We start from the raw sequence: 14,148 nt of genomic DNA, 5'->3' as shown, positions 1-14,148 counted from the left end.
TTCAAACATAAAATATTCATATTTCTAAATGAAAAACGTTAGCATCTAAATGACCAACAACTAGTTCGGTTTTTTTTGTTTTGTTTCGCTCCTTCGAAAAAGTTTGAGTATCTTCTGCAAAGTCCAAAAATGTCATGATGCGTTTGATCAAGGATATCTAATGATATCATAGGCCCAGTCCCAAGTACCCTCGATCGCCCTAGGTATCTTCAACTCGAACGCTCCATATCTTACCACTGCCAAAATTAAAATAGCACGAATATCCTCCACAACCATGGGGTCTTTTTCTTGTATATATCATGAATAATTATAGTCTATCAACTTTCGGGAATATCTTGTAAGGAAAGCATCGTGTGCGCGAATCTATAATGGGGTCATCCGTTGCGTCACTTCACCTCACTTAGCGAAGTTATTTCCTCATTATTAAAAGGTTGTGATAATTGAATTTCAACTTTCCCCTTACACAGTATCCAATCTCGAGATAGAAAGATACGGATAAAGTTTACCCTGAGTAAAACGCTGTGATAATTGTTATGAAATGAAATAAGGAATTGAATTCCTCTATTTTATAATAAAAAGTGTCCCATTTGTTTTGTATGTAAGCTTTTGCCTAAATAAAAAAGCCAATAAATCAATAGTAAGGCCACCACCCACAATGTCTACCTGATGGAGCCCAGCTAGTCAAATAATAATGGTAATGACTGTCATAAAAAATTAAAATATTTTTTCTACGTCATCAGAATAATATTTAAGTCCGTCAACTATGTTGAATTAAGGTTTTTGCCCCTGTTTATTTGTTGGTCCTAGGTTTAAGGGAAAAGTTAAGGATCGATTTTGATCAAACTTAGTATGAAGATTATAAATGGTCACAGATAGAGGCCATTAAATTTTGAGAGGTCAAGGTAACGCAAAACGTAAAAAATTGCACAATCGACCATAATTTTCGAACAAATTGAGATACGTAACTCAATTTGACTTTAAACGTAGGTTTTGCGTTCTAGCAATTGGCCCATTCTAGTTAATAAATAAAGCTATTCTAATTTCTTAAGACATTCATTACATGAACGTAATAAGATATAATTCTCTTTTTATTTCATAGCTATTCTACTAATAGAAATAAAACCTTTAGTTGGTCAAAAGAAGGAAGAAAAAAAAGATTGTGTTCCATGTGTAGAGTATTTGTTGGATTACTTTGGAGTCAAAGGAATCATGTCCTCATCGTCAAAACATATTTTAAATCTTAAGATAAACGTATTTATATAATACTCTTAAATCCACTGATTCTTAACTCATCAGAAGGAGTCATTCTAAATCCTAATAAAGATACTCCTTGTTAATAACATAATATGTTTCACTAAGAGATATGCATTCCCTCTCTGATCCTTTCCTCTTAAAATATAAGTAAAAAGGTCGCAATAATGTTCTTAGTGAAACAAAGATTACTCGAGTTATAAAAATGATTCGGACATTATAAAGGGGTTGTGGAATCTTTGATTATTAGGCTTTGAAGTATATTCATATCATTTACCTTTATTTTAAAATCATCAAGCTCTTAAAAAGCTTTGAATATTAAAAACTAGTTAAAAATAAGAAAAACTTTATGGTATTTTTATGAAGAATCTAAGACTAATAAAGAAAACTAAGACCCTATAAGGAATCATGTGAGTAAACTCTACCATCTTGAGCCTATTTTTATTGAGATACATTTTTTATTGTTGTATAATGTAATTAGCCAATTATAGCATTGTCTAAAAATGCTCCCCCCCCCATTAAACATGACCTTATCTTTATTGTATCTCTCAACCTTTTCTCGAAAAAGAGAGAGGAAAAAAACCCCCAAAATTTCCAACTGTGAACTATTCTTCATTTTTCAATGTACTTATGTAAAAGTTGTCAACAGGGTTGCCCTTCGGCCCCCCTGCTCTTTGTAGCTGCAATAGAAGAGCTAAAAACCGCCATGACAAAAAAATATCTAGGATTTGGTGTAAATTTTGGATCTATTCAACATCTTATAGATCTTTATCCCAATGATGTGACCGTGATGATAGAGGCGAACTCGGAAGCTCAATTGCAAAGAAAAATAGAAATTATCATATCTTATTTTACAACTTTCGAAAAAAAGTCGGGATTGGAAATCAATAAAACAAAGACTGCAATTCTTCCGATTGGCTAATGGCATCCAGGAAAAGGTTTGAAAATTTCAAATTGTTATACCAAAGAAATGGTAACTGTTTTAGGCATTAAATAGGTGGGCTGTGGTCCCTCAGAATTAAATTGGCTGCAACTAAAAACGAAAATCAATAGTTTGAAGGGTCTGTTTTGTTTTTTAGGATAATAAAGTTAATTTGAAAATAATTTTTCTAACAGAAGTGATAATGGGTGGATTAAGGAACTAAATTATCTCATAATTGGCATGTCATCAAAAAGAAAATTCACAGCTCAATTTCAGAAAGTGTTGTTTTTCAGCACTCCATGTAAAGATTGTGGTAAATTATTAAATATTATTAGACACACTTTTCCTGAATGTCCATAATTACATATTCTGACATCATTTTATTAGTCGATCTGGAGGATAATAAAGAATGAAACTAATTCTATTTAAAAAAAGAAAGAAAGTGTAAAGAGTTACCTAGCTATGAATATAAATATTGGAGAATCCGTGGTTGCGGAGGATATTCGTGCTATTTTAATTTTGGTGGTGGGAAGATATGGAGCGTTCGAGTTGAAGATACCAAGGGCGATCGAGGGAACTTAGGACTGGGCCTCTGATCTCATTAGATGTCATTCATCAAACACTTTGCAGAAGATACTCAAACTTTTTAGAAGAGGAAAAACAAAACAAAAAAACGAACTAGTTGTTGGTTGGAAACAAATTTGCTATTAGTATTTTATTGATTTTAGATGCTAACGTTTTTCATTTAGAAATATGAATATTTTATGTTTGAAGGCCTTAGTCTGGTGAAGAAATTTTAAACTATAATGCTTAATAATTGTTTTTTTAAATGGATCTTCACAAGAAAATTTTAGATAATTCCAATTTTTTATAAATTATTTTCTGTCTAAATCAAGGTTTAAAAAAAAGCATATACTTTCTGGTTACAGAATGAAAGGGGAAGAATAAACTTTTAAGTTATAAAGATATTGGAAATTTGGAAATGGCATTCCTGTTTGTGTTGGGCTGTATGGGATGAGTCAATCAGGGGAGGGAGGAGAAGGCGATGGAAAGGTTTTATTTTTTTGGCTCTTTCAACTATTATATCACTCCCCCCCCCCTTTCTTTTAATTTTATCTAAGAGTAACCGCAGAGAAGTTTACGTTCCTACATTTGCTTGTTGATAGTTCTACATAATGTAAGTAAACATCGACAATACGCCAAAAAACCATCTCTTTGACAAAAACTAAAAAAAAAAAAAAAAATACAGACTACTATCAGGGAAGAAATATACTTTTACAATTAAAGTTTTCGAATATTTTCTTGTTTAATTTGTTCATGTTAATTAATTTTGACTGTGGACTTTTCTTTATTTCCCTCTATTCTAGATGCTTGCAGCCAGTCTAATCAAACGATATGATAGCTAAGCTACTCTCCACCAAAGAGCCAAACATTATTCAAATTTTCAGGGTTACCATGTTAATTTTCGGTTTTTTTTTTTTTTTTTTTACATTTTAACTAATCTTTACTATGGAAATGCAATACTGTTTTGTAATTATGTACAAATAAAAGCCTTATCGACTAAGGTAGAAAAAACTCGTGATGTGGCGTTTTTAAATGTTTAGGAAAAAAAAAAGACTAAGGTTTACGATATAAATATTTGAAATTCACAAACAAAAGCTTTAAAAGAACTAAAATGACAGATAATAAGATATTTTTATCGGTAAATTTTGACTAGTTCAAATCCCATTTGTTCCGAAACGGCATAAAGAAAAGCTATCCTTCTTCAAACTATATTGTAAAGTTTAAAAAAAGTAGCTATACGCCCCTGTTAGCTTGTGGAGATATATTGTCCATATATATATATGTCGCTTTTTAATATACCAAATATGACTTCACCTTATGATTTTTTGTCATTTTCCGTCATACTATTTGGAACTTTTTCTTCTCTCCCCGAATTTACCTAGTGAATTAAGTTAAAAGGGGTAAATTCATTGAGACTACGAAGAGTGTTATATAGTAATTTTCAACGCTCCAAGTGGACAATAAAGTGTGTTGGTACAACCACCACCTAATACAAATATTGATGATGTGGTCATTGTTTCACTACTTGGTTTAAAGCTTTGGTGTAGAGTGGTTTCATGTGACGTCATCATTCAACGGAAACCTTTGCTCCTATACAACATTGGATTTTTTCTCATTTTTAAACCCATTAGATCAGTGGCTCTTAAACCACTGGTGGGGAATGGTTGAGTCACCAAGTGGGTAATGACTGATCGGACAGAAAAACCACTGCTTCAAAATTTCAATTATTTCAACCGAATTTCAAATCCCAAGCATTTATAGAATGTTTTAATATGAAAAATACAATGTATTAGGTATTGTAAGCCATGTTTGGGTAAAATTGTCAACAGCAGTTCCTTACAAATTCACTCCTGTCGCATCTCTCCTTGGTATAACAGTTAGATAAAAGAGATTATTACATATAAGTGTATATATTCCTATGATTAATTTGTTTCGTGTTCGTGCGTAGTGATGATTTTGTATGTTAGGTGTTAAGAATTGTGAATGTGCAGGAAAAAGCGAGATAAGTTCGAGACTAGCTGCAGAGTTTTCAAATGTTGGTGAAAATCAGTGGTGGTGACGTCATCGATGTTCTCAAGAACGAAGCAATTATCAACGTCAATAGGCTACTGGACGGGTTTTACTACTATTTGCGGACTTCAAAAGCAACAACCTAACGATGGAATTCACGACAGATCCCTTCAATATTCGAGAAGACAACTTCCAAATGGAAACAAAAAACATCAAAGACCAGTTTTTTGACCTGGTGCATGACTCTGCAGCATAGACTGTTTTTGCAGAGAAAAGCCTGAATACATTCTTGGCCACTATGTATGGTTCATATCCTAGCATAGGTATGAGGGAGCTTACAATAATGGTTACATTTCCCTCTACGTACCTGTACGAGTCGGTGTTTTTGAGTATGGTTGAGATAAAATTGAATCTTTAAATCTCCTTATTCATCTTGAATCTGATTTGTACTGCACCATTTCAAAAGTGGAACCGAGAATTGAAGCACTTGTCAAGGCAAACCAATGCAAAGGTCTCATTAACCTCTATGTGTCTAGTGTTGGATTTTTTGTATGTCTTTTATCGACTGTTTTATATTGTGAAAAAAACGACGAATCTTTTCTTTTGTACTTTATTTCCATATGATATCTGTAAATAAAAAATATAATATATGCATACAAAAATTAAGGACCAAAATACCAAAAAAGCAAAGCCTATATTTATATGCTAAAAATAATTGAATTTGGTAATGACCGATGCTGTGGTGGGAAATAGAGAGTTGGCTCACAAAAAAGTGGGGAATTGGAAAAAATAGGTTATATGAAGTTTTTAATGAAATTTTTCCACATGTTTAAAAACTATATGACCAACTAAGTCTCCATTATGCCGTCCTTTTCAGATTTTTTATGCAATCGATATATACAAAATAACAGTTAAAACTTGTCTTCATTTTCAAGATAATTAATTCTATTCATGGAGGTCAAAGAATGAAAAGTAAGTTCTGAAAATTAGTTAATAATATAATATACATTTGCAGTTGCAAAGCATGCAACATTACATTGTTAGTTGAGAAGATATAACTGTTTGAAATTGAGTGTACTCTACGTTTGGAAACAAATTGCAGAAAAACACTTTTTATATCTCGGTAACCAATTCTTCGATTGACGGAAAATTCCTACTATATTGGGTATTTTCAGGTAACAAGTATGTTAACATATTAAGATGTAGTCTAAATATGTCATAAAACGGAGCTAGAGAATACATTTATAACAATGAAAATCTTTAAACAACATAAGATGTAATGAAATAAAAAAATTGAATAAAAGAAATATCTTTTTTCTTTTCTTTTTTTAAATAAGGTTATTCAAATATACTCGTATGTTTTTTAGAGAGAAAAAAAGTCATAAAAATAAACATTTATATAAAACATCTTTGATATTGAAAACTTTCATAATCTCAAGTTTGTATTAATTGAAGTTGTACTTCTAAAAATTTTTGATCTCCTACGCCTTTGTTAAGTTCACCCACTCTTTTCACCCTAAGACGAAGCAAGTTCATCACAAGGAAAATTCATCAGCAACAATACATACCGTGCCCGGAAAACTGCCCTGGAGAAAATTGCTCGTGGAGGATTGCCTTGGATAAAATTGCCCTTATTTGTTAAAACTTCTAGATGAATAATTACCCCGTTTTAAATTCGCTTAATATTATTTATGACGAACATTTAAACATATTTGTTATTTCCATCCCCAAGGGTGTACCTTCAAGTGTGAGTAATATTATTAGAATATAGAAAGGGGGGGGGAATAAATAGCTAAGGACCTCTTAAAATATGGTTGAATACTCTCTACCTCGGATGGGCCAGCATGGAATTGTTAAAAACCACACCTAGTTGATCCAATACATCCAAGGAACCTCTCTAACACCACAACCTAGTTAAAAGCCTTCAGGTTGGCCAGGATCCCGGGGGTAGTGTGGGATAGTTATAAGTCACTGCCAGAGCATCAACTTACATCCAAGGAACCCCTCCAATATGAAAAATAGTTCGAAGGCCTCGGGTTTGCGCGTGGTAGTTAAGGTTATCCCTATTTTGGTGTAATTTTTAAGGATCCAGGTGTACCCCAATGTATACCTCGCAACCTGAGGGCTTGGAACTATTTTTTTCGTATTAGATGGGTTCATTGGATGTATTTGCAGTGATTTTTAGTAATCCCACACTACCCCGGTCCAATCTGATGGCGGAAGGTATTCTACCATATTTTAAGAGGTTTTAAGATATTTATTGTCTCCCCTCCTTACCAATCCTCTCGATCCATTTCTTTCAAGACTGGATTAAATTAAAAAAATTGTAGAGTAATTGTATTGCAATAATATTACTCATGGTTGAAGGAACTCCCTCCAGGGATGGAACAAATAAATATGTTTCGATATTTTATTTCGATATTAAAAGAATTTATTAGTCATTTTGAAGTTTGAACAAAATTCGGGCATTTTTCATAACTGACAATTTTCCTTCATGTCATTTTTGTTTAGAGCAATCTTCCAAGGGCAGTTTTCCTAGTACCATATATACATACATATATTTGAAATATATCTTTAAAAACAAAACAAAACTATGATGTAGAATTTTATTCTCCTTATCAATTGAAAGATTTAATCATTCAATAGTATCCTTATTATCCTAGTAAAAAAGTTCCTAATTTAAATAAGAACTTATTCTTAAAAAAAACAACTTCTATTTAACAATAAATTAAAAGGTCAACTTCTTCAAAAAAAAATATTTTAGCGTGTGTACTGGTTATCCAATTTTTAGGGTAAACTCTTAGTTCTATCTTTTGTTGTGCTTCAATGGAAAAAATATTTTTTGCAAAGTTTCAGTCTTCAAAGGGCGTTTTTTGACCTTTAGCCAATGACTTCTTTTCAACAACATTCTCTATTTGCAAAGGGATACAGATATTTCAATTTTAAAATTATGATGTTGAATTTCAGAAGTTTTAATTCTAAGGTTTTTTTGTTTAATTAAAGTCCCTTTTCTCAATTGATACATAAGAATATAATCCTTATTTTTCATTTTGAAGAAAAATAAATTGTTGCAACAAGAAAAACTTTTGATAATCAAACGATCAGAACCACTGTATTGACCTCCATATCGAATCAAATAAGGATCAAAGCTCACTCCTTTTGAGTAGATTCTTTTTTCTGGAGTGCTAAAAATATGATCTTGTATCCGAAAAGTTGAGCTAAAATTTAATTTGCTCATTTTCATAGATAAACATTACGTTTAAGTAGATACGCATATATAAAATAATATTTGTTTAATAAATATTGTTATCTCCTCTTGATATATTCAACGTTTATCTAAAGTCTATACATACAAAGGATGTATATTTAAGTATGTCTTTATGAACATAATTGGTGTATGAAGAAATTTTAAAGAGATACGATGCCTGCTATGTACGAGGTCTGATCAAAAAGAAACTGTTAATTTAGTTCTAAAATTAATTTTTTTATTATCTTGGTCCGTATTGTATTGTTACTCCGTTTTTTTTTATCTTTTGACAAATAAAAAGATTAGACGTCTTTTGGTGCGATCCTCATTTTTTTTAATGCTCACAAAAATGTGAGAATTTCAATATAAAAGTTTAACATTTTGTAAATAAAACAACTATTTCAGAAGAATAAACAATATATAAAAAGGTTTTTAAAGAATATAACTCCTAATTGATTTTTTTTTTTTTTTTTTCAATAGAAGAAAATGGCGGAGCACACCAAAAGACCTGTCACCCTATTATCTGTCAAAAATAAATTATTTATGCAAAATGGTCGCTACTGTTAACATACGTCGACAAGATGTGTACTAAAATAGTAATAATAAAAAATCGAGAATGGAATTCGAAATTAGAAAAAACTGTTTCTTTTTCATCAGAGTAGTATGAAAATTTTTGTTAAGTGTTGAAACTTCAACTTTTGTCCAGATCATTTTAGTACTAAATTCAATTTTTTTTTGCGTTAAGCGATTACCATATCCGTATTTTATACGCGAACAATTAAGAAGTATGATTTAACTGCCTAGCAGGTACAAATCGTTAGTTTTAGGGTAATTAAGGGTCAGGTAAAAGACAAATTTTGCTTTAATAATATGGAAAGATAACTCCCCAAGAAATCCTCAGTGTTACTCTCCGCTTTTCAAAAAGTAAACAAAAAGAAACAGTGCTACAAATTCGATCCTACATGCACAAGCCTGCAATATTTCATTAATAGGACTACATTGATATTTTTTAGATAAAAAATATGTATATGATATGCATTAGGTATTTATATATGCAGTGCATATGATACTAGAAATGGAGTAGAAGAGCTGAAAAACTGATTAAGTCATTTGTTATGCTTTTATAGAGAAAAAAACCCCGGGTTATTAGATTCTAATAGCAAAAAGTGTAATTATAGCTAAAAAAAGAGGCCTCATCTAAGCTTGATATTGGAATTATATTTTGACTATTTAAATCCAATAAATACTTTTTTGTATATAAAAATATGACAAATGGTCGAAATATCGCCTTTTAACCTTATGTTATGTCATATTTGTAATTTCTCAGTTCTTCTACCCAACAGCCATCTGTAGTTGGCTTACTTGAGCCTGCGCTTATAGGCTAATAGTATCATAAAGGAAGACAATTTTTCTTCCCAGTGAGCTTAACCCAAGAAGAAATTTATCAGGGTGAGTCATCCCACGGTGGCTTTTGGAGATCCACATACACACCCTTGGTTACAATTTATACTTATATCAAATATGTCCTCTCCTCAAAAATGAAAAAATTAAATAATTATTCAAGCTTAAAAAAAACACTGCTCAGGTTGCCATCAACACCCAAACTCGCACGCTAAAATTTTGCAATGCTAGTACCTCTTTAATCCATTATTTAGGGCAGTTATTCCCAACTTTTTAATCGCTCCGGAGCCCCAATGTGTATTTTTTTTTGAGGGAATATCTTATTTAGCCGAATGTTTGGGTATATAATTTTTTGTAGAAATATTTTTTTTTATATGCATTTTTGTAGAAAAGACAATTTCTTGGAAAAATTTTATGAGTTTTCTTTTTAGAATATACATTTCTTGATTATTCATAAACTCGAACAATGCACTGCAGAGCCTTGGTCTGGAATTAATTATTATGAAACGCTTATCCTTGTATGCAACCTGTCAAGTGCAATTAAAAAAACAAAAACAGTTACCACATTGAAGAGTTAATTTTGTAATAACAATATGAATATAAATTTGTGATAAGCATTTATGTTAACATGAAAAATAAAGCGACAAAATAAGTATATTTGTCAATTTAATTACATACTAAATGATGGAATTAGACATTCCTTCAAAAGTATTCTTGTTTTAACATTTATCATTGTCTAATAAATAAGAATAACGATTGCATAATTATAGGGTTTTAAAGATGAAATAAGTGGTTTTCCTATCTCTTAAGCAACAAATGTATGTTTATTTATAGCTTTGAACTTCCTGAAAACTAAGATAACACCTTAATAATATATTGTTCTTTTATGTGGAAGGTCACCACATTGGACTTTTAAAAAAGTGCTGATTTTAATTTATTGAATATTAAATAAATATCATCAAATCCTAAAAGAATCGAACAACAGCGTAGTAAAATTTAAAGTATAAGATAAGACGTTCGTTAAATGGATTAGGAGGGCGTTACACAGAAGTATAGTGATGTATTCTTCGTAATCACTCTTTCCATTAAATTTGATATGAATAAGGTATCAGAAACGGAGTTGGGCAGTAGTGAAGAATATCAAAGCTTTCGTTCAAGTGTTGCACTACGAAAATTTGACTTGGGATCGTCAGCGAATCCAAAAGTATAAGCAACTTATTGTTCTTATTTGCATATTCGTTAATTAATATTTGTTTTTAGACATGGGCTTATTTCGATTGTGGTCCACGACATACAAAAAAGTGTCGATCACCAATTATTTTTATCCCTTCCATCTCAGGAACAGCGGATATTTATTACTTACAGGCTCTAGGATTATCAGCAAGAGGATATCGCATAATACTTGTTCAATGGCCTCCCTATTGGAGTATTTCCGCATGGTGCGATGGATTCAAGGAATTTCTAAGTCGACTAGAGCTGGAAAAAGTTCATATTTTTGGAACCTCACTAGGAGGATTTCTTGCGCAAAAATTCACGGAGCATACAAACTCTTGTCCCAGAGTCGCATCTCTGATGCTATGCAATTCATTCACTGATGCATCCATTTTTGACTTTGGCGAACATTCATCTCTATTCTGGTTAATACCTTACTCTTGCCTCAAAGATTTGATTCTTTATGGATTTCAGACGGATACAGATGATCAACGAATCCATCAAGCAAATGATTTTATGATAGAACGACTTGAGGGCTTATCTCATACGGATCTTGCATCTAGACTGTTTCTTAACTGTTTACCAACCCATGTATCTCCTCAAAAGGTGAATGATATTCCCATTACGATCATTGATGCATGGGACGAGTCGGCACTCTGTCATCGAGTATGTAATTAATACGAAAATATGCATATTTCAAATATTTAAATCAACTTATTTAATAATTATAGATCAAAGAGGATTTGTACAAATATTATCCTGAAGCTCGTTTAGCACATTTGAAGACGGGTGGGAATTTCCCATTCCTTAGTAGAAGTGACGAAGTCAATCTCCACATAATTGTAAGTTTTAATAAATAAATATTCAAAGCACACAAACATTAATATATTACTAATTCTTACAGTTACATTTAAGGAACTATGACAATCCAGCTTAGTTGAATTCGAACATACTTCTAAATTTTATGCTATCAATCATTTTGTACTTATTAATTCATCAAACATAATTTTAATTTGTTTGAAAAGAGCGTAATACGAAAAACATAAATACATCATTTTAATTTATATGTGAATAATTTTTAAAATTTCAACTCATTTCGTAACAGCTTCTTCACTAATGCTCGTACTTTTATCTCCTAAACCATCGGAAGAGGTGTTCACTTGTTCATTAGTTGTGTCATTAAAGGACTTATTCAAAATAGAGTCTCCTAGTACAGGAATCATAGAATCAGATTGAGAAACATGATAGTTATGAGAAGTAGAGCCCTCATGCTCGGTGAATGATCCGGCCAGAGATAGAAGTGAGTCTGAGGAGGGTTTAAAGGAACACCAAGGATCTTCCACCATAGAAGGATGATAGTAAGATGGGTTAGAAGAGTTAGGGAAGGAAGATGAATTATTTTGACGGTATTTGGGAAAGAAATATCGATTTGGTCTTCTACCTTTCGGCCTATAACTATTTACGCTGACTTCTGGGGTACCAACATAGTTATATCCTTTATTATATCTTGAACGAATAGGGGTTGAGGAAAATGACACGAAATCAGATTCATTTTTGGCTCTTGGACTTTCAAAATAATTACCTTCTGTGGACATAATTATCTTTTTGTTACATAAATCTAAAATATAGAGAAAAAAAATGGTTAAAATTACAAAAATATACATGAAAAAGTATATTCAAAGAGTTTAGATAAATTGAGTGGGTATACAATGTGCGGAGATTGCTCTCCCAAGATTTATTCCGAATGATATAAAAGAAAAACACCACAACGTAATAAAAACATAAAAAAAGTTTATGGAAATTATTGAATTAATAGTCCTATGTAGGATCATCAACAAAAGAGCATTCAAACAAAAGATGTCTTAATTATCACTTTCCTCTTCTTCCTCATCATCTTGGAGATGACTTAACTTAAGTGTACCCGTCTTCTTCGAAGTCTTATAATCTTCAGAAGAGGAGGGCTTCTTCTTTGAAACTATTTCTCCAACGTGTACTTCAGGCATTATCTGTTTGGAATAGTTTTCTGAACTTGAAGAAGACTCTTTCTTATTTCCTTTAATGATACGGGGCTTTTTAAATGAAAACTTAGCAGTACTCAAGTCTGCTGGAGGAGGTTCATTACTAGCATTTCTTTTACGAATATCACTCAGGAATGAAAATGCGGCTCTTGTATTCCCTTTATCACTTGAAACTTCAACATCACTTAAATCATATTTTGTAAATTTAGATGGATCCTTTTTCCACGAGGGAGGGACTCTTGGCTGTCGATGATTATTATTTCGAGAATGATAACGAGGAGGGCTTTTAGGCTTTGAGAATACGAAAGAAGAATCTTGAGACTCCTCAGTTTTACTTTCAGACGTGGGTACAATATCAATAAGGTCCTTGAATGCTGTTTTGACGCGTTTTGAAAAGTCTTCATCACCTTTGATATTAAATTCTTTAGACATGTTGTTTGGTACTAATTAAAATGCGGGTTGGATTGGATTATATGATTGACTTTTGTATGTGTTTATGTAATTGTATTAAAGAAATGAAGATTTTTTGGATCAGTCAAAGTTGAGTCCAGTGTAGATTATGATCCAAACAACTAAAAACCCTGCAAATGAAGTCGCAAAGCCTTCTTTCGTCAATTCCCATACACCGCCGTACTCCTAGAATAACATAAAAGATTTATTATTAAGTATATGTGGTTAATTATTCATTTTCAAGGTGGGATTATTTGATTTAATAACATACCTCTTCGTCGATCCCTTGAAATCCCGCAAAATAGAAATAAACGATCCCAAAGTTAAGAAGAGCAAAAAGCGCGAGTCCAAGGATGCCGTAGAGAGGAATGAGTCCCCAAATGAGACCAAGGAAAAGACCTAGAAACTGTCGACCCCAATAGATAACGTCAAGAAATTCTTCTTGGGCACCTGTCCAACTCGATTTGGCCGTAATGGCGCGAGATAGAATATCGGAAAATCCTAGGGCTAAGGGTGAGGAATGAGTCTCGGATTTCATACCTATGGATGATGGAGCAATGTCAGCACACTTCAAAGAAGAACTCACTCAGTTACGTTGATGCCGGATAGAATCAATAAGTGAAGAGTTGTTGTAGTCTTGTAAGTTGTAACTTGAAGTACTAGTATTGTCGCACTCTATGTTGTAGTTTTGTTATAGACATAAGGCAAACGTCAGCTACAAGCCAGGAGTTGTAAACGTAAGGTGCCGCCATCTACATTATATAGCACAAACTAGCTACATGCTATAATTTCAACAACTTCCACCTGCAGTTAATAATAATATGTAATTCATCATGATTCATATAATATTAAGTACGTACATATCTTTCATAATTACGTTATTAGAATAAGTCGTTCCCTAGTTGTTAAATACTAATATATAATTTTATTATTCATTAAAGTCGTTACGAACAATATCTACAATTTGTGGGGAAAATGCTACTATTCTTGCTAAAAAGTGACATAAAAGATAAGAATCAATTATTTGAAATAAGATATAATTAAGATAATCAACCATCTTTTTGCTATCAATA

The 14,148-nt window shown here is 32.0% G+C and overlaps 3 protein-coding genes across 4 annotated transcripts; 1 reads left to right on the top strand and 2 right to left on the bottom strand.

Annotated features, from left to right (window-relative positions):
• The first annotated feature begins 10,263 nt into the window (after positions 1–10,263).
• On the top strand, positions 10,264–11,671 carry LOC121116931 (maspardin). The gene is made up of 4 exons (XM_040711239.2): positions 10,264–10,599; positions 10,656–11,273; positions 11,339–11,449; positions 11,512–11,671. Exons 1-4 carry the CDS (start codon positions 10,492–10,494, stop codon positions 11,542–11,544), a joined length of 870 nt encoding a protein of 289 aa, XP_040567173.1. The 5' UTR covers positions 10,264–10,491; the 3' UTR covers positions 11,545–11,671.
• A 641-nt stretch (positions 11,672–12,312) lies between these two features.
• Positions 12,313–13,057, bottom strand: LOC139904680 (uncharacterized). Its single transcript, XM_071887669.1, has one exon. It carries the CDS (start codon positions 13,055–13,057, stop codon positions 12,470–12,472), a length of 588 nt encoding a protein of 195 aa, XP_071743770.1. The 3' UTR covers positions 12,313–12,469.
• On the bottom strand, positions 12,313–13,822 carry LOC121116932 (GEL complex subunit OPTI). Of its 2 annotated transcripts, XM_040711244.2 has the most exons (3): positions 13,670–13,822; positions 13,347–13,615; positions 12,313–13,261 (listed from the first exon to the last, which is right to left on the bottom strand). In XM_040711244.2, the coding sequence occupies exons 2-3, from the start codon at positions 13,611–13,613 to the stop codon at positions 13,157–13,159; spliced, it is 372 nt and encodes a 123-aa protein (XP_040567178.1). In that variant the 5' UTR covers positions 13,614–13,615; positions 13,670–13,822; the 3' UTR covers positions 12,313–13,156. The 2 variants fall into 2 exon arrangements, with proteins under 2 accessions (XP_040567178.1, XP_040567177.1); XM_040711243.2 differs by having other exon boundaries at positions 13,347–13,772.
• Positions 13,823–14,148: the final 326 nt, after the last annotated feature.

The sequence above is a fragment of the Lepeophtheirus salmonis genome, chromosome 4 (assembly GCF_016086655.4).
Source record: "Lepeophtheirus salmonis chromosome 4, UVic_Lsal_1.4, whole genome shotgun sequence".
In the NCBI taxonomy this organism is placed as follows: domain Eukaryota; kingdom Metazoa; phylum Arthropoda; class Copepoda; order Siphonostomatoida; family Caligidae; genus Lepeophtheirus; species Lepeophtheirus salmonis.
This window is presented reverse-complemented; position numbering and strand designations above follow the sequence as displayed.